This window comes from Nipponia nippon, unplaced genomic scaffold (genome assembly GCF_047370975.1).
Source record: "Nipponia nippon isolate SJK-2023a ecotype South Korea unplaced genomic scaffold, ASM4737097v1 scaffold_2, whole genome shotgun sequence".
NCBI classification, from domain to species: Eukaryota; Metazoa; Chordata; class Aves; order Pelecaniformes; family Threskiornithidae; genus Nipponia; species Nipponia nippon.
The window spans coordinates 111,588,945-111,610,960 of NW_028262336.1; the positions used below are offsets into that span (position 1 = coordinate 111,588,945).

The 22,016-nt window shown below is 47.1% G+C and overlaps 1 protein-coding gene and 1 long non-coding RNA gene across 2 annotated transcripts; one reads left to right on the forward strand and one right to left on the reverse strand.

Moving 5' to 3' along the window:
• Nucleotides 1-1,806: 1,806 nt before the first annotated feature.
• Nucleotides 1,807-5,262, reverse strand: SAP18 (Sin3A associated protein 18). The gene is made up of 4 exons (XM_087756868.1): nt 5,110-5,262; nt 4,830-4,939; nt 3,012-3,134; nt 1,807-2,300 (listed from the first exon to the last, which is right to left on the reverse strand). The coding sequence occupies exons 1-4, from the start codon at nt 5,179-5,181 to the stop codon at nt 2,144-2,146; spliced, it is 462 nt and encodes a 153-aa protein (XP_087612994.1). The 5' UTR covers nt 5,182-5,262; the 3' UTR covers nt 1,807-2,143.
• A 174-nt stretch (nt 5,263-5,436) lies between these two features.
• On the forward strand, nt 5,437-21,661 carry LOC148055924 (uncharacterized). Its single transcript, XR_015705122.1, has 8 exons — nt 5,437-5,652; nt 6,000-6,091; nt 7,007-7,079; nt 7,965-8,110; nt 10,226-10,511; nt 11,060-11,387; nt 11,909-12,150; nt 15,764-21,661. It is a non-coding gene; the product is annotated as an uncharacterized LOC148055924 (long non-coding RNA).
• The last annotated feature ends 355 nt before the right edge of the window (nt 21,662-22,016 follow it).

Here is a 22,016-nt window from a genome sequence, read left to right on the forward strand (position 1 = left end):
TTTGAGGGCAAATCTCTTTCTCAAGAGATGTTTAGCCCAAAGCAGCCAGGGAAGAGGTCGCTGAGGTTTATACGTCCATGGCAGTCACATGAAGGCGAACTCCACACCTAAGCAGTCAAGCTGAACTATTTGCTGCTGAAGGCAGTTCTGCATGTTCAGTTCCTGGTGATTTTGCTTCATGGGCCACCAAATCTAAAGCCAGTAGGTCGTTCCTCTTTTTCTCTGAAGTGTGTGAAGCCCTGCCCTAGGCTGGGCAGGCACAAGCCCTCCTGGGGCCACGTCTCCCTTCCAGCAGCAAAGCCAAGCCACTTCCCAGAGCAGCTGAGGCACAGGCACAGGCTCGCTTGCTGCTGTTGCCTTATATATTGGCTACAGTTAATTTTGAGAATTATCCTTAAATACAATTAAAGCAAAAACCAGGACACAAAAATGAGGAAATGCCCCTATTCCTCTGTACCTCTAATGGCAGGTCTGTCCCTGCCTTTGGCAGCAGGCTGTGCAATGCTGTAATTGCATGCTGCTCACTGCAGGACTCGCCTCACTCACTTTGCAGCGTGGATGATGCCCTGTGGCGAGCAGGCTGCTTAGCAGTGGTCTTCACTTTTGTCTGCCCAGGTCTATAAGGCGCCAAAAAGCAGACGGCCGAGCTGCTGGCGGCAACCCAGCGTGCAGGCAGCAGGCGTCCCAGGCCTGCCCCTGGTGACACACAAGTCACCGAGCCGTTAGGATGCACGGGCTCCTCACAGCAGCAGCATCGTGGAGAGCCTCCCCCTCGCACCAGCGGTGACTGCCTTCGCCCTGGCAACACAACCCCCCTGTCCCACCTCTGGCCACACTAGACCAGCTCCATTGCCGCTTCCGGGCTCACAGTCGTTTATAAAGCAGCATTTATATTGTCTTTTCTTGAGCTCTCTTTAAAAAAGGGTGGGGAACACTTTTCAACCTCTTCAGGTTTAGGGGAAAAAGCGACTCGGATGCAGGTGATTCTGCAGGGTCATTCATGAAGGCTGAGATCGCAACTCCCTAACTTAGGAGCCAGAGAAAGGAAACAGAAGAGGGTGAACCATGGGCAGAACTGAACCTAAAATCCCTCAGGCTATACTGCACCAAGGGACTCCCAAGAGGAAAAAATATATATACACATCACAGCTCATGAAAGGCGGCATGCCTTGTCCTCAGCAGACAGGAACACTTACTTCAGTCTTAGCCTCTGCCAAGGCCTTCAGTGAGGAAGATGAAGGCCCTAAGGAGCAGCTACAGCTTCTGCTTCTGCTCTTGCCTTTCTCTCAGCACACAGGGGCGCAACGTGCAGAAAACAAGCGCCTGGCTCTCTGCGGACCAGCTGGGTGCTCGTGGCCAGCCGGCAGAGGCACAGAGCCCGGGACGGCGGGAGCACGCTGCAGGACCAGAGGCACCTCCCCCTGCAGCGACAGAAGAAACAGACAAGCGCTGAGCCATGGGAAGCCACAGGCCCCATCCTCCAGTGTTGCGCTGACCCTCTGGGAGATCAGGAGGACAGGCAGCCTTATGCAGCGCATCTCTGCGGCACAGGGAGCATGAGACTGAGCTTGCCTGCCTTCGACCACACTGTTCACATGCTCACTCTCCAAAATCCAGCCAGCAGCAGTTTAAGAAATCCTCCTGTACAAGGAAGGCCCAGGAGGCCACCTACCTCTACTCAACAAGCCCAAAAGTTATCAGGTAAAGGCTTTGGCCCTCCTTTCAACTTCTGCTTAAAGGCCAACTTCCAAATTTCTCTGCAGAAACCCACTTTAAAAAACAAAACAAACCACCACCACACTATCAAAAGATTAATAACATCCATCTTTATTCCAAACAAGATAGAACTACAGAACACCTGTAATCCTTCTGGTCGTATTTCATGGAAATCTTGAAACACTGGACACACTGACTTGCTGTTCAAACTATAACAATCAGGGATAGGATGATGGCACTGCTAAAGATAAGTGTTTCTTCTAAACAAATAAACTAAAAGTTAAGGTTTAAAAGTTAACTTTCATTTCTGATGCTTAGCTTTGTCTTCAGGTGTTCTTGCTTAGCAACAAAAGCAAAAAAAATAAGCCTGCTTTAGAACAGCAAGTAGGAATAAACAGAAGATGCAATCATAGAAAGAAGCAACAGCTTAGTACGGTCTCATGCGGCTCGACGGGGGCGGTGCACGATTCGGAGGAGTAATTGCTATATCCAGGTAGTCTCCTATCTGGAATTTCTGAGACTGCAATGTCATGGAATCATCTGTGCCCTTCCTGCCCGACATGGTACTGCCGATCTCCTTCACCCTGCGCACAGGCGAGAAAAGGCAAGGCAGTTATGGGAGGCAAATCTCTCTGGATGTCCACAACAGGAACTGCATCAGCTCACAACACCCCTCCCGTGCCATCCTCTGCGCTACGTTTAGCATTTAGCTACGTGCACAGGATGCTGGGGTTCTTCCCCTCCAGTACCAGGTGCACCAAGAAAAGCCACACCAAATCCTCTTTCTGATGGGGCAGAGGGGTGGGGGAACCTTCTGCCCTATTAAGTTAAATACCAGAGAGAACCCCTGGCCCCTTTCCATACACACACAGAACAGACCCCACACGTTACAGAGCAGGACGTATCCGCTGGCTGCTGACAAAGGTTAGCTCACACAGTTTTGGAAGATGAATACCTGCAACAATATCACTGCTAAAACGCAAATGCGTTCTCAGATACAAGACCTACCACGCTGCGTATCACCAGAAACAAAGCTTCATCTCCAGCTGTAGGTCCGTGGTTACCAATACAGCAACCGCAGCCTTCAAGCGCACAGCTTCATTGTTTTGGGAACACGTTAACAATGACAGCCACCAAGCAAAATTTAGAGTTTGCAGTGGTCATCATATAATCTGTTATCAAGAACTTTAGAAATTGCATTTCATCATAAACTTTAAAATCAGTGTTAATGGAAAAGAATTTACAGCTCCAGTGCCTGAAGTCTTCTATTAACCTGGAGAAGAAATGCCATTTACCTATATCCAGGCCTCTTGAGATCTGTAAAAACGATCGCAAAATTGAAGTGTGTGCCCTTCTTCCGTGCTTCTGGGTAGACTTCTTTCACCAAGCTGGTCAGCTCTTTCAGAGTTGCATCCATCCTAGATTAAACAAACAAAGCGGTTCACGCTCTCAAAAGCGACAACAATAAAAAAAGCTTCCCAAAACCCGTTTAAGGTGGAATCAATATATTGCTACAACTTAACCATACATTTCCTTGCCTCTGCATACTTTCTGTCAATACCTGAAGATGAGTAAGATCTTACATTTCAGCTACGTAGCAAGCCATTGATTTCACAACTACACGACATTCCAAACAATACATTTTGGTCTAACGATCAAGGGACAAGAAGCTGCTCTAGTTATTGATTATAACACCTGGGAGAATTCACCACTTACGGTACACTGGAGACAATACGGTCTACTGCAAACATGGCTCTAGTTGTAGTAGCTTCTAATTTACCACGCTATTAGACAAGTCTCTTCACCTCTGTGTACATTTCACCCTCTGCTTTTCCACGCCTCTCAAAAAAGTTACTATTTAAACAGCAGGGGACTTTTTTCTTTTTAAAATGCATTAATGCATTTATACAAATGAACACTTTAAGTGTTTCCTCACCTAAGTTCGTGTCTACGTTAAAATAGCTTCTTGAATACTAGAGCAAATGTAGAAATAAAAGAAAAAAAATCATGAATAGTTTTCCATTTCCATCAAGATTTCCACTTCTGCCCTAACAGGCAGCACTCCTCCTTTTCCCAGCCTTCACCCAGACCAGGGCTAAAGCTCATTTCTAGAATTTCAAGAACAAAAGGACTCAATCATTGCAACTAAAGCGGCTCTTAATTATACAGACTGAACACTCACTCCAGGCTTCGAGCAACCAAGAGGCAGTGTGTTGACAGACAATGCCCATTCTGACTTCTGCAGATGGCAAACAGCTCAGACACCATCAATAGCCTGGACCAAGTCCATAAATCCCATTAAGACATAAATTAGAACTGCACGCTTTGCTAGTCACAGAAATGGATTTATTCAGCCATACGGCATACAGGTTATAACCCTAATGGACACCTTGAAGGAAAAGCAAGGTTTAAAAAGTAGCATAATTCACTTTCAGAAGCAATCTTCAAAATACTATAAACAAAAATTAACATGCTTGCAACACAGACTAAAGCAGTTCTCCAAATGAAAATTGAAAGCAATAAAAAGCAGCCCTCTGTTAAAGCACTGCTACCTGACCATACAAAAAGAAACACACTACTCCTCCCTCAAAAGGCTCGGACTTAAAACCAACACACCATTCACACAACAGTTCAAGCCTTCCGGGACAACTACGTGCACTGACAAAACGGGGCTGCTGGAACAAAATTTAAGCGTTAGTTAAAGGAGAACCTCTGTGTTGAACAGATCCGTTGTGATAAGCAAAGGTACACCACAAGCCTCTGATTACGTGCATCGGTACTTGGGCAACTCGACCGCAGTCAGTTTCAGCGTGCAGCCACCAGCACTTAGCTGAAGCTGCGCTTCCAGGGACGCCCCGTCTAAGCTGCCGCGGCTGTGGGCAGAAGCGCTGTTACCTCAGCTGTGCGCTCCGTCCCCCGCGCAGCTGCCACCACAGCGGCCCCCACCAAAGCCTCCCCACCTTGCCTGCTTTAAACAGGCCCCGTGAACCCCCCTTGCAGCTCAGCATCCGAGAAGGAGCTCGACCCAGGCGAGCTCCCCGGTACCGCTCGGAGTCGCCGGCCGCGGGGCCCCGGAGCCCGGCGGGGGCCCGGGGCCGGGGCCGCGCACTCACCAGGTGTAGATCTGCAGCTCGCTGGAGGGCACGTTGCCGCGGGAGAACTCGTCCATGCGGTGGTGCCGCCCGTTGTTGGTGGTGAAGACGCGCAGCAGCAGCGGGCAGGTCTGCGGGGCGAGGCGAGGCTGAGGGGCCACTCGCCACCCCCCGCCATCTCCAACCGCCCCCCCCTTCCCCGGCCCGAGGCCTCACGGCGCCGCCATACCCTCCCCCCCGCGGCGCCCGCCCCGCCGAGCCCGGGAGCGGCGTACGAGGACGCAGGGCACCACCCCGGCACCTTTTCCCGATCGATCGGCTTCTCCGGCTCCTTCTTAATCTCCTCCTGCGTGACCCGCGACTCCACCGCCATCTTGCCCCGCCGCGCCAGCAATCGGCGGTCCCGGATGTCCCGCCGGGCGCCGCAGATCTCGCGAGAGGAGGGGGGGGGGGCGGTGACGGGCGGGGCAGGGGGTGGGCCGGGCTGTTCGCAGCGCTCGCGCGTGGGCAGGGCGGGAGCGGCGCGAGGGCGGCCGTCAGCTGTCGTCGGCCGCGGCGGGGGTGGCCCCGCGGGGCACCGGCGGCTGCAGCCCCGGAGCGGGGCCGGGCAGGCGGCCACAGGGCGCGGGGGCGGTTTGCGGGAGGAGAGGAGGCGCGGCCGCGGGCCGCCCCACCGCCGCGGGCTGCGGCTGTGCGGGCCGCCCGCCCCCCTCCCCGCGTCGGGGCCTGAGGGGAAGGGGGGTCGGCGCTGCCCGGGAGCGGCCCTCGGCCTCCCGCCCGCCGGAGCGGTGGTGGTTCCCGGGGTCCTGGCGGCGTGGCCCCGCAGCCTGCCCTGGCGTCGCCGGTGAGCGGCAGCCTGGGAGAGCGGTGCCCCCTGTGTCGCTCCTGTGCGGGCCGGCAGGGCGGCCGCGGGGGGTTTGGGGACCCTGTTCTGGCCCAGGCCGTGCTGGGTCTGGCAGCTGCCCTGTTCGGGGCTGTGGTGACTGGCGGTTGTCTGACAGGAGCGTACGTGATTCTTCCTGAAACCTGTAAACATCTGGGGTAGAGTCGCTGATCTGAGCAGAGCACTGCGCTCTGCGGGCTCTGATTTGGCAGGGGTTGGGATGCGCTGCCGGAGGCTTCTCTCCGCCTCCTGCTCAGTGTTGTGCTCGCGTATTCTCTGAATCATTGCCTGTGTTTTCTTGTGCTTAGAAAAGATTTCCATAAGCTACTGATACTGATGCCTCTTGGAAAAAGCCACTTCTTCCTATAGGGAGACAGATTTAAACAGATGCCTAACATAGGTAAATAATATAATCAACCACTGTAACTAATGGTAGATTAAAATAAATTAGAAAGGGGTAAATCGTATTTACAACTGAGCTTCCCTTAATATTAATTCAGGAAGTATCAAATGCAGACGCTCTCCATTTATGGTCTTGTTTTTCCAAGAATAGAATCTTGTATTAGGTTAAATTTGAGTCTGTGCTTGTGTCCTACAAAACAAGTAGGAGCGAGGTCTGTATTTCTGATGTGATAACTTTTTTTAAGTGTTGAGAGTTGTTTGTTATTCATATTAGAGTCACTGGCTGTATATTTGGTTTTATGGAATTTACACCTACGTTATTTTCTCAATTGCTGTGAATTTATTTCTCATTTCAAGAGTAAAACAAAATTAAATTCTCCTGTAAAATGATGCAGAAGTGTATGTGCTTGCAGGTGCAAAATAAGAGACTCGTAGAATTGCTGCAGCTGGAAGGGCGCTCTGGAGGAGACTGCCTAGGCCAAACCCCTGCTCAAAGCAGGATCAGCAAGGGCCGGGTGCTCAGGTCTGGGTGGGTTTTGAGTACCTCCAGGAATGGAGACCTCTCTGGACAACCTGTTCCACTGCTCAGTCACCCTCACACACACACACAAAAAGTTAGTTTATTTTTCTTCTTATATTTAAATTAAATTTCTGGTATCTCAGTATGTGCCCATTGCCTCTTCTCCTGTCAGTAGGCACCGCTGGGAAGCCTGGCTCTGTCTTCTTTACTCCTTCCCATCAGATGCACAGTGACAGGAGCCAGCTCTCTCAAGGCTGAACAGTCCCAGCTCTCTCAGCCTGTCCTCATATGACAGATGCTCCCAGCCCTTAACCATCCCACTAAGCTATATTTGATGCTATATTATTACAGTGTTCCTATACTGCTCGGGTAATTTTGTGTTGATGCTTGCAGCAGAGTGCAACGCAGAAGTATGTGCCACCGAAGCTGTGTCTCCAGATCCCCATTCTGCAATGTACTGCTCTGAGTAAGGAGATCCAGAGGGAATTTTTGTCTGTGCCGCATCGCTTTCTCAAGTATAATATCAGAGAGAAATAAATACAATAAATTCTGCACCATGAAAAAAGCCTATGCTTGTTAAGGTGTTATAACTGTTGGAATAGCTGTGCTCTAAGGGTGATATTGTGGTTTGATTTTGCATTTCCAAACACTGTAGATGTATCTTTCCAGTGTATTATTTATTTTAAAAATATGTAGGGGAGAAAAAGAAATTAGAAAAATATATTCACCTATGAGGTTTGTGTGTACATCAAGAAAAAAAAAAAGTTATGAGTCCATTCTATGAAAAAAAAAGCTCTTGCAGTTCACCTTTAATATAACCAACAGCATTTGGTTTAAAAAGTTGATTTATGGCACACCTAATAAAAGACAAGAGAACCAACAACCTATTAGAGTTCACCCTCAGCCTTTATTAACTTCCTCTTGTGGTAGCCTGGGTAGTATTGTACAGTTTTTAATCTATGTTAAGTTATAGCATATCATCGTTGTATTACCGAAGGGAATGACTCAACCTTGCCACCATTTGCAGGATTTGATTTCCCAGGCAACGATACAGTTTATTACACTGCTAAAATTAATTATATCTGCCCTGATAATACACGCTTTGGGTTCAATATGTGAACCGCCATTTCCAAAACAAAGGAATTTATGTCTAGGATCAGGTATCCTAAAGGAACAGCTGTAACAAATAAAGCACAGTTCTGTTATGAATTTAAGTAGTTCCTTCTGCTAGAACTTTTGGAGTGCTTTATTTATGTGAAAAATGACCTAATGTGCTTGAGTTTTAAGTAAATTCAAGCATGACTTAATTTATTATTCATGAACTGTATTAACAATCGCAATTTATTTTCAGTCTAAAATCTTAGATTCTTATGTATTTGGAAGAGAGCGTTGGCAATTATTTGGAGCTGAAAACGGAGTTACGCGAGCTGTAACCTGGACGGCGGGGTGCGGGTTTTACTGGAGACGGTGCTGTCTGGTCAAACAAGGCACAACACGGTAAACTGGATCCCCACCCCTCTGGGGTCCCGCACGCGCGTACCTGCGTCGGTCTAACGGCTCGCCCCTGCCAAAGGAGGGGGAGTCAGCTCCCCACTGCCTCTCCTCACTCTCAGCCATGGGAGGGTTTTTTCCCTTCCTTCTGCCAGGTGCGGCCCTCGCTGGATGCTTCCAAGAATAAGTTAAATTCCCTAATTGGAGGTAAAGGTATCCCACCGGGGGCTGGTTTCTTGTCAGTTTGTTGCATTTAACGCTTTCTAAACTGATGCCGTGACCTGGTGCGAGGTGAGCGGTGGAAGCATGTGCCCAGGAGGAGCTGGGAGACGGCGGGAGAGAACAGGAATGGGACAGGGTCTGTCCCGTCAGTGGCAGGGAGGCGGTTGATGGCTTCACCCTCCCTTCACATCTTCTTATGTTTTGGGGGGTGAGGCGTCCCTCTGCTTGTCAGGGACGCTGTGTTCTCTGCAAACGGTGTATATATATGTGCGAACATGTATATATAGTGTATGCTATAGAGGAAATGAAAGCTCCTTACTGAGGTAGTGAGGCGGAATAAAACTCTATATACAAGCAAGTCTCTAGCCTTTATTGTAACAGAGATACCCAAAATATGAATGAAACGTTTTCGGAGAGGAACGCCTGTAGAGAGCTGAGACAAGTGGTCTCAGAAGTGTGAATTGCCTCTTTAAGAATTGTAAACACACATTCCACATACAATAACCACATGTAAGTGGTTATTTAAATAGTGAACTTTTAATTGTTTATTGGGGCATCTAGGAATGGCATGAATGAGATGGCGTGTTGGTGCCATTAGGATATGGGACTGGGAAAAGCTGCCACAGCTGTTTAGAGAGGAGCACTGTGGGTCAAGTAGCCTGTTGGCCTACGAAACGCCATAAGTAAATTGTGACTGAAAGGGGAAAACAAAAGGAGCAGTTGATATTGTGTGACTTAAAACTCTCTAGGCAGAACAGAGAAGATGACAGTAAATAAAAAGTGTCCTTGGGAAGATACAGAAAGGAATGGCACAGTTGGGCCTGGGATACCAACCATTGAGGTAAACCTCCAAGGAACTAGAAAAACTGTAACAAGTGACCAGAACAAGGAACTCTGAACGTTTCTGACCCGTGAGTGCATTGAATCTCAGCTCAAAGAAGCTGAATTAGCCTCACTCATTGCAGCGTGCTGTTTTCAGGTTCCCGAGGCTCCCAGGACCTCTGGCTTACTGGCTACATTTGTGAGGTCTTCCTAGTCAGGACTGCATACCGCTCCTTAATTTTGCGTGGCTGTATGTGTATCCCATAAAGCTTGTTTGAGAGAGGACTCGGTCTTTATCTTGCTTGTAGAAGGTTCAACTGCCCTGTTCTGGCAACAGCACAATCGTCTTCCAAACATCTTTACAACCAGCCTAGTGAGCAAAGTCTCAAATTGGATTTATTATTATACAGTATTGCAAAATTGTTATTTAACTGTTAACGTGACGGTAGCAGCGGTCGGTCTGCACAGCCTTGCGCAGGCTGCAGGACCCGGGCGGCGTACGCAAGGCAGAGCCGCTGCTGTGCCTTGTAAACGAGCTGCCTCACGCGTGCCAGTGTAGGACCCTGCGTATAGTTGCTTGTGATGTTGCCAAATGTTATCAGTCTGCCATTCGGATGGAACTTGGCCACATCAGGTGTTTCCTGAAAGAACATCCTCGGGATGCTTTTTTTTGCAGTTTCAGAAAAAATGTTTCCAAGAATAATATTTTAGGCAGATGAGCGTTATCACTCACATTTCTATTATTTTTTGTTCATTTTAAATACCCACAGCAGTTTGTCTGAAAACCTGCAGCATCCACCTACTTTTGAGAAAGAAACACAGTGTGGCAGAGATGCTTACTCCTGTGTCAGAAATGTTCTCATAAAGCAAATATATTTGACTGAACTATGATTTTTTAGAAGACTGTGATTTATCCATATTCAGCAGAGACAAACTAATGCTGGGCAGCTAAACTGCACCTGATGCGTCTGGGCGTGCAAGGGATTCAGAGGGGTGTCCGCAGTGCGCCTGTGCTCTGCGACAGGCCTGGGCACGGCAACAGGGAACAGCGGGGCTCTCTCTTTTTTTTTTCCTTAGGGCGCTGCTGCCCACAGCGGGCACCGGTGAGGGACGCAGGATGGGACCCTGCCCGCGTCCCTGGAGCGGTGAGAGGAGGGAGCTGGAGAGCAGCTCCACAGCGCTTCAGGCCAACCCGGTGCAACGCTGTTTGCAGTCTAAATCAACAACAGGGAATGTGTTTTGCAAGAGAGGTCCAGCAAAACTTGTAGTGACTGCTTGAATTTCGCCTGGAAGAGACCAGAACAAACTGGAACTTGTAATTGTCAGCAGAGAAAGACAGAATTCAGTTTCAAGTAAAGAAAAAGTAAGTCCTGGTCTGTCACGTAGAGTTATTTTCTTCTCTATACAAATACACATGAAGGTGTGATGGTGAGATGTACTAAATATTCTATTGGTTTTTCCTGGTGGGGTAGTAGACTCAGTTACAAAATATAAAATTAAGGAAGAAATGTTGCCAGAATCTAAACCTGGATTTCATTAAAACGTGTTGTCATTTCTCTATAAAATACATCTGCTACAATGTTCCAGAAATTTTAGACACACAATAGAGTAATAAACTGCTTCTATAACTTGGGTAATACTCCACCATAGATTCTTGATTTCCCCCCTACTGTTTGTATTAAATTACCTCAGTACAAAAACCTTCGTACGCTGTAAGGAAGGAATAAATGGGTTGTCATTGCAATAAGTGGAAATTTTAAAAATTGTGTACGAGACGTGTGTTATCGAGAGGACAACCAACATCAGAAGTTTGTCAGCCTGTAATTCACTGCAGATAGTTACGTCGGCAGCACGGGCCCCTGTCTACGCTCCCTTGTAGCTACATTCCCTTGTTTTCCTTCACTGGGGCAGCTCCACTACTGACAGCAGCGGTGGGAAACCAGGTGTGGAGGTTACTTTCATCGCTGGTGCCTTTCCCAGTTGCCGGTGTTGCTGCCACCAGTTTGCCCCGGGAACATGGAGGCTGTCTGACCTGCGCCGCCTGCTCTGAGGACAACAGCACCATCCTCCACACGCCCTGCGTGGCAAAGCCAGCGCGTCCCCTCGCGATGTCATCCTCTGGAAGAGGTGTCCTTAATATTGTCTTCCACATTTCCTGCACAGACAAATCCCTTCCCTGGCTGCTTCCTGGATTAATGCGATCCCGTCCTTGAACACGACACAAAAGTCTGAGGAGGGGGTGAGTATCTCCTTCGGATAGACACAGTCCTGCTCATGCTTTGGTGGGAACGTTTCCGTGAATAAGCGTTAACAGACCAGGTTGATGGTTATTCCAGTATCTTCCCCCAAATATCTGTTCTTTTCCCTTCCCATGGAAGAATAATATTAAAAGACTCAAACCTTTTCTCCTAAAGCAGAGAATTCCAAGAGATCTGACCGAGTATACCAAAGGACATATATTTTATATGCAGCTCCCTGGCTATGCTGCTCTCTTCAGCTTGCCATACATCTCCGGAAGTTTCCAGTCTGTGGCACACACAGTTCCTATTGAAAATAGTAGATGGATAAAGATGCATCCCACACACCCAGAACAGATATTTGCTTCTTTGTTTTCTGCCCCAGGACGATGGGTCTCAACACAAAGAGTCTCCCCGTGTCTGTGGCATTCCACACCAATTCTTTAACGACAATGGAGGTGTTGATAAATAAATCCTCTCTTGTCAGCCACAGCAAGTCATGTTTTACTTGGTTTTGTTCTAGGTCTCACAGAGCCCCACAGAAAGTTTATGAGAGCACTGCCCTATCCTTCATAACAAAGGTTGATGTCATGTAAGCCATTACGTGTCCTGCCTCCAGAAGCAGCATCATAAAGAGTCGAGCAAAACTTTCCTCCAAAATAAGTGGTTCCATGTGGAAAGCCTTGCCAAGCACAAAGCAAAGCCTCAGCACCCCAAGGCAGCCCAGCTACATCACAGAAATACCTTTTGTGGCTCAACGTGCAGGTCAGAGAACACAATTGTGTAACTTTCTCTTTTTCTGGTTTTTCTTTTTGTTTGTTTGTTTGTTTTGGTTGGTTTTTTGTTTTTGTTTTTGTTTTTGGGTTTTTTTTTGCCTGAGTGGCCACTTATGACCAAAATGTTCTGGCTGTGATAAATTACCTGCAACATTTTGAATAATGCAGTATCAAACCAAATTCTCTTCTGACTGCTATGTCATATATATTGCAATATCAATTAACTTGATGTTTTTTTAAAGAAAGGAAATGTCCATCACTGGAAATTTACAATATGTGAAGTTTGAGCCCAGAATGAATTCTGACAGCTTGGTTACCATAAGCTCCTCAGAGACACAGTGCTTAGTGGAAACACTGACATAATCTTAACGATAGTGGCAGGAACAGTGCCAGTAAAACAGAATGTCCTGTAGGCATAATGTAAGGCAGAATCACTTCGGCTCCGTGGATCGCAATAGCTTTGAAAGAAAAGTGATAGAAAATTTGTGGATGCCTATTCCTTTCAGTAAGAAAGAATAATCTCGGCATGTGCCACTGGCTGTTGTTATCAGTTGTATTATATTACATTTTACACGTGGCAAAAGATGCTGGGGAAACGTAAAGGACGTGCTGTTGCAAAGCTGCGAAGCCTTGCTGCAGAGCAACGGAGGCACGTTGGGGTTATAGCTGAGCGATCGTACGGGCACGGACAGAGGTGCCCACTGCCGCCAGGGTGCCAGCGGGAAGGAGTCACTGCTTTTACACTTCTTGCTGTTCCTTCCCTGTCAGCTCTCTCGGCAGAGCTGGTCATGATGAGCTTTCCACAGACTTATTACAATGAAACAGGTTAGCAAAGACTTCACACTTAAATTGTTTACAATAATTTCCTTGCACTTGCCTGGAATGGGCGAGGAAGGGTTCACACAAATGGCTCTTCTGGTACGTCAGTGGGCCAGCAGGGATGGTGATAAAGGGCATCCTCTCGCAGAGGTTCAGCTGGAATCAGGAGATGACATCTGTCCACAACCTGGTGCTTTCAAATGACAAGCTGTGCGATGTGTTATTTTATGTGACAGCGTGACAGACTCTGACATTTCAGATTGCTGTGAGCAGTGCTCTTCTTTTATGTTCACAAGATGTATAAGAAAGTGCAGCACTCCAGAAAATAAATAAGTGCCTCACAGAATCGCTGGGGGGAAATTCCTGCAAATGAAGTAAGGGGAAGGAAAGAAAGAAACTATTTAAAAAGAAGTGGATTGGGAAAAGAAAACATCTTAGATTGACACTACTTCACAGTCAGCTTTATGCTTTGTTACCCCTGGTACAAAGCTAAGAATAATTCAGGTTAATTTCTATAAAACTTCAGGGCATAGAAGAGCAAGAGAAATGGCTCTTCTACACTTCTTAGATTAGACTTGTTCAATATGAAGCAAGATAAAATATGCTCTGGTGTTTTATTTGGGCTTGGGGAATGCAAAGACATAATAATTACCAGCTGATACACCAATTTAATGCAGGTGTTCAGATTTTTAAAAGACCATTATCACTTAATGTTACCTTTAAAAAAGAGATCTCAGATTTTTCAGTGAAACAAATACTAGAAAAAGAGACACCTTATATGAAAGGAGGTGAAACTCTCAAATACAAAAATTGGAAAAATTCTATTACTAGAGGTAGAGGTAGATTCCCTGCCTGTTAGAGATGAACGATTAGCTAAGCATGATGTTTTGAAAATATAAAAGTGAAATATTTAGAACACAGGGCACAGTTATTGCTAAGTTCTTATGTACAAATTCTGATGTGTGGGCCGGATTTTAAAATGCCGTTGAAGTACAGCAGCCTGGCTGCGGATCACTTGTTTCAGACTTGGGTCTGGCTTCATCCATAAAAATATGGAGCTACCGATCAAACATGCTTCAGCCATCAAACGTGAAGGAGATTCAGAAGGGATTTTAGCCAAGACCAAAGATGAAATGATACACTGTAGAAGCTACTAATTGGTTTCTGATTAGAAACCATGAAGACTTGTCAGAATGAGACATTTGTGAGCGGTCCTTCATCTTGGGCTGCAAACGAAGGGGGAAGATTTGTGTATTTGTGTTAACATAGCTCGTAGTTCTTCTTTGAACTACAGCCAGCGGATGCATGTGATTTGGCATACGAAGACATTACACATTTTTCACGATTTTATGTTTAGATGGCAGAAGAAATCTTTGGTCAGTCACAGAGAAGTTCTCACTCCATCTTGCACTCAGGGATGCCTGGATTTGGGTCAACACTTTTTCATCCCACTTTCTTTGAGCACTTTTCTTAAGTTGGTAATTTTTGGTGGCATCCGTGGTAGAAGGCCACCAAGAATGGGCTGTGCACTTGCTTCTGGGGGCACTGGAGCTTATCCTCCTCCAGCTCGCTGCGGGGTGTGAGTTGTACAGCTCCTTTAGCTCTGCACACGCTGGATGCTGACAGCTGAACTGCGGGAGGTTTTACAGTTTCTTCAGGCTGCTTGAACGAGTCCTGGTTTCTTGCTGGGACAGCAGTCCCATGAGCCTGGCTGTCAGGATCAGGTTTGTGACTGGCTTTATCGGAGACTAGCTGGCAGAGTTTATTAATAGATGGTAAAAGGTACTTGAAAGCAGTTGGTCCTTGGTAGGTTTGAAAAATGTCAGGTGAAAGTGGTATTGGTCCTGCCTTTGCGTCACTGACGGAGCACGAGCAAGGCTCCGTGGACACTGCTGAAATCTGGGAAATGATACTTTGTGCACGCTGTTTCCTGGCCCGGCCAGGAGCGAAGCCAAAGCTATGACAAACAGCAATGCAATCTTTTACTAATACTGTAGCTTTTAAAGAAAGACTCCCAGAAAAGATGAATCCTGCTTTCCCGTCTGTAACAATGCATATTTGATCCCACACTACTTTTTTTTACTTCAAACTACAAACAAGCCCTCTGACTTCTTGAGGAGGAGTGTGCAGATCGGCAGGCTCTCTGCTTGATGGACGTGCAAAAACCTTCACTTGCTGGAGCGCTGGAGCAGAAGAGGGGTGAGGCAGGCGCGGCGCAGGCGGGGTGTCCATGCACAGGCAACGCAGCCGTGGCAGTTCCCTGGGGTTTGCTAAGTGGCACCGAGGCATGCGCCTGTCCTGCCGCACCAGCACCGCCATCGGGGACAAACCGGGACGTTAAACTCCCCACGCTGAATAGACTGTTCAGCTCCTGTGCTGTCCTCATTCAAGTAAATAACATGTTTCCCCCCTCAAATTATTTTGCATTTCCCTGAAGGGTTCTTAAAATATCCGCAACACAAAGCGCAAAGGAAAAACTGCTGGGATTTGGTCCTGCTGAGGGTAAGGTAACAATATGAAGGATATGAGGCAAGGTACCATTTCATTGTGCTTTACTAGCGCTTGTAATTTACATCTCATCGCTTTCAAGGCCTCTGATGGTAATATTTCCTTCTTCTAAGAATAGAGCTTAAAGGTATTTTAAGAATTCTAGTTGTCGTGCAATTAATAGTGTAACACTTTGTTCTGACTAAAAAGATTTGCTTGTTTTGAGCAGTAACAGTATTTTGCATGTAAAAAAAGGGGAATGGGGAATGTTTTATTGCCAGCGCTTTTTCTTACAGGGGGATGAATCACTTACATTCTTGGCAACCGAGCTCAAATTCACAAGAATGCTCAGTTTGATCAACTTCCTTCAAAACACTAAACTCAAAGTAGAGAGGAAAAAAGAGAGAAAGAAACTTGGATGTGCTTGGATGCGGAAGACATTACAAGATGGACATCCAAGCAGGAAGACAATAAATCTAGTGTACAAATTGTTTTGCCCAAAGCAAGTCACTGAGTTGCTGTTACAGGAGGGTCCAGTCTAAATTAAGAGAATACTGGAAGGGGAAAAAAAAAAAACAACAAGGAGGAAAAGAGCCAGAGAAAAGAAAGAAAACCCTGCCGCTCTGGCAGACATGGCGGATGTTGTGTCAAACATGAGTTTATTTGCTAACAAAACAATGTGAAATTTCAAGAAAAATTACCACCCTTCCCTTCAGAATGGAAGATTGTGCCGAGAAACAAAATATGAGAATACAGTTAATTTAGGGATGAGGAAACTGCCTGCGTTCAGGCTGTGGCTTCATGTGACAAAGGCTGAGGATCGTGGGGGTCTTCTTTGGCAGCAGCGCAGGGCGAACCAGGCTGTCCCCTGGCTGCTCCTCTCCACCCATGCAGCGGACCCCACTGAGGAAGGGACGGCACTGAAAATGGTCAGTTTTGGTTTTATTCTGGTGGATTATCTTTCAGCTGGATCAGTTCCCCAGACCGGTTCACCCAACAGCCACCCATGGCACTGCGCGACATACCCCAGCTGCCGTGGAGAGGATGATGAGGGGAAGGGGACATGGCGGAGGGGGAATGGTGAAGCTGGCCAGGCATCCCTGCTGCTACCGTGCCATCGGGGTCGTGGTCTTCAGCGCAGCACCAGCCTAAGGCACACTTGGCCCTGCTGCTCACTTCTGCTCAGAGACAGTCAGATGGCAGCTTCAGTCAGACCAGCACAACTGCTTGTCAGCTGAAGTAAAAACAACCCAAGCAAAACCCAAAACGTTATTTAGTGTGGAATTCCCCTTTTTCTAGGTCAGGTTCTAGGTCGCCCTGTGGTCATGCAAACAGCTGTGCCTCGGTATAAAAGCATGACTGTGAGGAGTGGTGGAAGACAAGGAGGAAAGTACAGCTCCCCAGAATTACGTGTTTCTTCTGTGTATCTCACTTGGTACCTTTTGATTTCCCCCCACTCTTCACCCCCGTGCCCCGCCACCCGGCACCTGCCGTGCAGCGCTGGGGCTGCAGCAGGGCACAGGGCAGCAGCACCTCAGGATAATTAAGATAAGTGTGAGTGTGTCACGCCCTGCAGCCAGCACAGGGCTGCTGTGCTTCTGCCCAGGGTGTCCCCCCAAAATATATGTTCACTTAGTGAGCCTAATATGGGGGAAAAATAATAATTGGGGAAGAATGCGAAGGGCTGGGGCACGCCACAAAGGATGAGTGCCAATCAAAGCAGGACCCAAGACACTGCAGCAATGTCAGTGTCCAATACCCTGGGCATCACACAGTTGCTGTTGTGTGTCTTCATAGTTGCAATGTGTTACCTGCTTCTGCCATGTTCTGCAGTGCCTATGCAGTAAATCCAGTACTTCCTCTCTGATTCTGTAATCGGAGATGTTGCTTACATGTAGTAAATCCCACACTTTTGGGACACACTGAATTTACTGTGTATTCACCAAGCAACTGCATCCCATCCATAGAATAAGATCAGTGCTTCCTGGTCTGGTTTCCTGCACTCAGATTGTACAATAGGTCAGCACAGGTCCTGGGGATATGTCCAGGTTTTCCACATGTTTAGCCTTCCTATCCAAGCTACGATACAGACAATCCTCAAAAATCTGTGCAGGCAATTTTTCTGGGCAGAAAAGAAGACACCTAGCAAATCTGTACCCAGGGTAACCTCAAGTCAGAGCTTCCAACACAACATGAAACGCTGCACCAAGCTGCCAAGGAGAAATGTGTGGAATCTTTGCACTGGAGTTCTTAAGACTAGACAAAAATCTGCCATAGTGAAGAGGGAGAGCCTAAACTAGATCCTTCCCAGCCTTACATTCCTGTGATTCCCTGTAAGGCAGGACTGGTTTGACTCTCCCCGGCACGAAGAATGGCAAGCACAGTCTGTTCTCTGCTCTGCAACCTGCTCTCTCTTCCTCCAGCCTCTCGCTGGAACCAGCAGGAAACCGAGGACAGACACTACTCTCAGCCCATCCGGGCTGGGCACTGAGAAAAGGGAGATTTGTGTGCAGTGAGTCTGTGTATTCACGCATGAGAGAAATCGTGGTGGCAATGGTGTTCTCTCATAGTAATGCAGAGCAAGACGGAAATGTGATGAAGGTTTTTTTCAGGATTAAAATAAGCAGAACAAGATCCAGTTGTTGTTTTGAGGAGAAGGAAAGCAGTTGCTGTCAAAACGTTTCACCGACTTGGCAAAAATGCCAAGCTGGCCCTGCCTGCAGCATACACGGACTTCAAAGGGCTTATCTTGAATAAGGATTAGCGGGAGCCAGATCGCTGCTTCCTACACGTATTCAGCTGAGGTTAAGTGATACACAAGGCTATACCCCAAGGGTGTGTTTTCCTTCTGATGCCAGCCAAGTTGCCAATACCTCTGCCTGCAGGTTTGGGGGATCAGTCTTGCTTTAGCTGCGTACGCCTGGAGGGAGCTCAGTTCTGACCCGGCACCAGGAAGAGCGGGTCACACACTCGCAACCGGTGGCTTCAGGAGTGCTGAAGGGCAGGAACGCTGTGAAACAACCGGTCAGGCCCATGCGCCGGCGGTGAGCCGGCCGCTCAGGAGGGGCGTGTGGTTCTCAAACAGGATGCAGGCTGAATAACCCTCCATTCCTGAAGAGGGTGGTCCCCGAAGGTCAGGGCTGCCTTCAATGGTGTGGCAGCGTGAGAGGAAACTGCCTCAGAGGGTGCTTTCATAATGCTCGGACTATGAATAAATTCAGCCTGTTGTAGTCTGGGTTCCCAAGTGTTAGTCATCAAAAATGTGAATAGGAGAATAAGGTTAGGGAAAGAACAATTCTCCAGCTGAACTTTCATTACAGGATGAATAGGGGTCCTCCTCCCCCCACCCTGCTTTGATTGCAGACAAAGGGCTTTGCATCCCATGTAGGAATTCTCTTTGCTGCCTGGGATGAACGTATGGATGTAGGTGATACAAACCTAGCAGGGCCCAGCTCACAGAATCACAGAATACCTGAGGTTGGAAGGGAACACTTGAGATGATCTAGTGCAAACCCCTGCTCAAGGAGGGCCAGCTGGAGCAGGCTGCCCAGGACCATGCCCAGTCAGGTTTTGGGTATCTCCATGGATGGAGACTCCACAACCTCTCCAGGCAACCTGTTCCAGCTCTGAAAGGACAGGCAACAACCAGAGGCCTGATGTCAGTATAGATCATTCTGGCACTTTTTTGCCTTCACGGTAAACCGTTCAGTGAAAGTACAACCTCAATAAATGTATTTGATATTCACCCACTGACTCTGGTTCTGGTGAGGCTGGGTATAACAATGTGGCCAAGGCTGATCCATGCTTTACCCAGTTGCTTAATTATGAAAAAAAGACTATCAAAGAGACGGTCGGGTGCTACATGGGATTAACTCCCTGTGGCCCCACAGGAATGCTCTCGGTTCGGGACAGAAGCAACCATTACCCCAGTCAATGCTGTGTTAATTTAGTGGAAGGAGGGCCAAGGGCCTTTGAACCGGTCACAACAATAAATCCAGAAAAACGATGGATCTCCTTTTTCATCCTTTATGACACAAAGAATTTTCTGGGAATATTTGTCCCTTAAGCTCCAGAAGGTGAGGGTTGTGCTTTCTGTTCCCATGCTTCCAGCCAGCACTTTGCCCTGACCGTCACTGTTACCAGGGCATCTCCTCAGTTCTGGCAGGAGATCTTATCTGAAATCTTAATTGAGGCACATTTAGGCTATCCAAGGCAGTTTCATATTGCTCAAGCTAAAGTCACTGAAATGTTTTAATTAACGAGCAAACACAGGCTGTCGCTTTCCTCTGTGTGACGCACAGAAATCTGTCTGCTTCCTCCCCGAGTACAGTACAGCATGTCTAAGCCACTGGCTACTATAATTACGATGGGGTAAGCATTTATATGGCACTATAAAGGTGAACTGGGTGCTTTGCAAATACAGAAACGCTAATTTCATTCCGAAAGAATTCAGAGTCAAACATGGTCAAGAAAACCCACGAGGCAATTGTCTTGATGGAAAAAATGGATCCTGCAGAGACCAAGAATCACCCGGGCAGGAGGTCTGAAGGACAGATCTGGAGTCCTGGGGCGGAATGACTGGATGCCACTCAGAAACACTGGAATTTCTTTTCTAATCTGTCATGGACCCCACAGATGACCTTTAGGAGATAAGGAATCTCTGTACGAGTTCTCCTCCCTGTAAAATTGATACTACTTCAACTCATGCAGCTACTAAAATAAAGGCAGGCTACGGAACGGAGGGTGGGAGAAGGCAAGAGGTATTGTGGCAGGAGAGCATCGGGAGGCACGCAGGGAGCAAGAGAGGGAAGAGGGGGAAAGGAGAGAAAACCTCTGAAGAGTGAGGAGGCAGGGAGCCAATGACAAGATTAAGAAACGAGATGGTATCCTTCAAGTGTCGGGGAGGAGAATGGAGATTAACAACCTTTTGATTAGGCTAAAGGGAGTAGCGAAGAGCCTGAAGAGTAGCTGTCAGCGAATTACAGTAGCTGGAGCAAGTAACGGCCAGAGCACAGAGAATAATTGTAGTCATGGTGATAGAAAAGCAAGGGCCACTTCAAGAAGAAGATACTGAGACAGAAACTAAAAGCTTCAGATTAGGCCTTTAATGAGAGACTGGTTATATGAAATAAAATGAAAGAGAAAAAACCTCCCCAAACCCCGAAAAATAGAGGAAGTACTGAAAGCAGATTTAGAGAGAACTGAAACTTTTATATTGGAAAAAATCTATTTGAGGCAGAATGAATATGTAATAACAGCAAGGATTTCAGGAGAAGAAATTAAAAAACCCACAGGGATATGAAATTGGACAGTCACGGACAGATTAGAAAATAATTTCCCCACTCGAAAGGTGCAGGCGGAAATGATCGGGTGCATCAGGGAAGGGGGTGGCACGATCAGCAGTGCCGTGTTTCAGGCGCCACCAGACAAACAACTCCAGCTACGCCGGTACCGCCGTTTGGTGTCACCCACTCCGTGCACACACCTCCTCTCCTTTGACGAGATGAGGATTTACCATGATGTTTCAAATGGGCACAAAGTGAAGAGCAGCTGTAACTGTGAAATTCCAAGTGGCCAGGAAAACGCTCGTTGCACATAAACACGGTCTTTGCTTGCATTTCACAACATTGCACAAGGCTTCCTAAAAAGTAACTTCTAAATTTGCACACCCGTATCGCTATGTACACAGGGGATGGTTAAACAGATCTGCTGTGCATGGAAATTCATGACATAGCCTGAGCCTGCCCTCTTGCTACATACACACCAAGGGGTCGGTATTGCAGAGAGCGTTAGAGCATCTGGAGTTACACGCGATTTTATGAGAAGTGGAAAATAGATGGAAGAGCAATTAGACTGATTTTGTTAGGCTAAAGGGAGCACAAAGGAACGTGGAGAGTAACTAAATAAATTACAGTACCTGAAGCAAGAAATGGCCAGAGCACAGACAAGATTTGTAGTCATGGTGATAGAAAAGCAAGGGCCACTTGAGGTGGTTTGCATGCTGTTACGAGATGCTGCTTTAAGAAATGTTGTTGTGACTTCTGTGTCTCTATTCACTTTGATTTAGGGTATAATAATATTACTGTTCATGTGTTTATCACGTTCCAAGATTTATAGAAGACTTCATTCATTTCAGTCACAGACTCAGAATGGTGATTCTCATTATAACCAAATTCTGTATTTTAATTATTTGCAAATCGTGTATTCTCCAACCTGCAGTTTTAGTGACTGGTGGTGAATAAAAGCTACCCCTGACATTCAGAGCCTTTTTTCTTTAATCATGGAGTTGAGATTTTATGAGCTCGAGCACAGTATGCAAAGCTAACATACAGCAGAGACTGAAAGAAAACAGCTAAAAATTGAACGTATGTTTAGGACGGCTGTGGAGCTTTTTAGACAAGCAAGTGTATATTCCTGAAGTGAGCTAAAAGCAGTGGCTGGTGTGGGAAGAGAGTTCAAAATAGATGTAGGTTGAAAGACTGTGTGGAAGACCAGGAGACACATGGTGATAATGATAGTCATCAAACGGGAACATATGGTGGTGAAGCA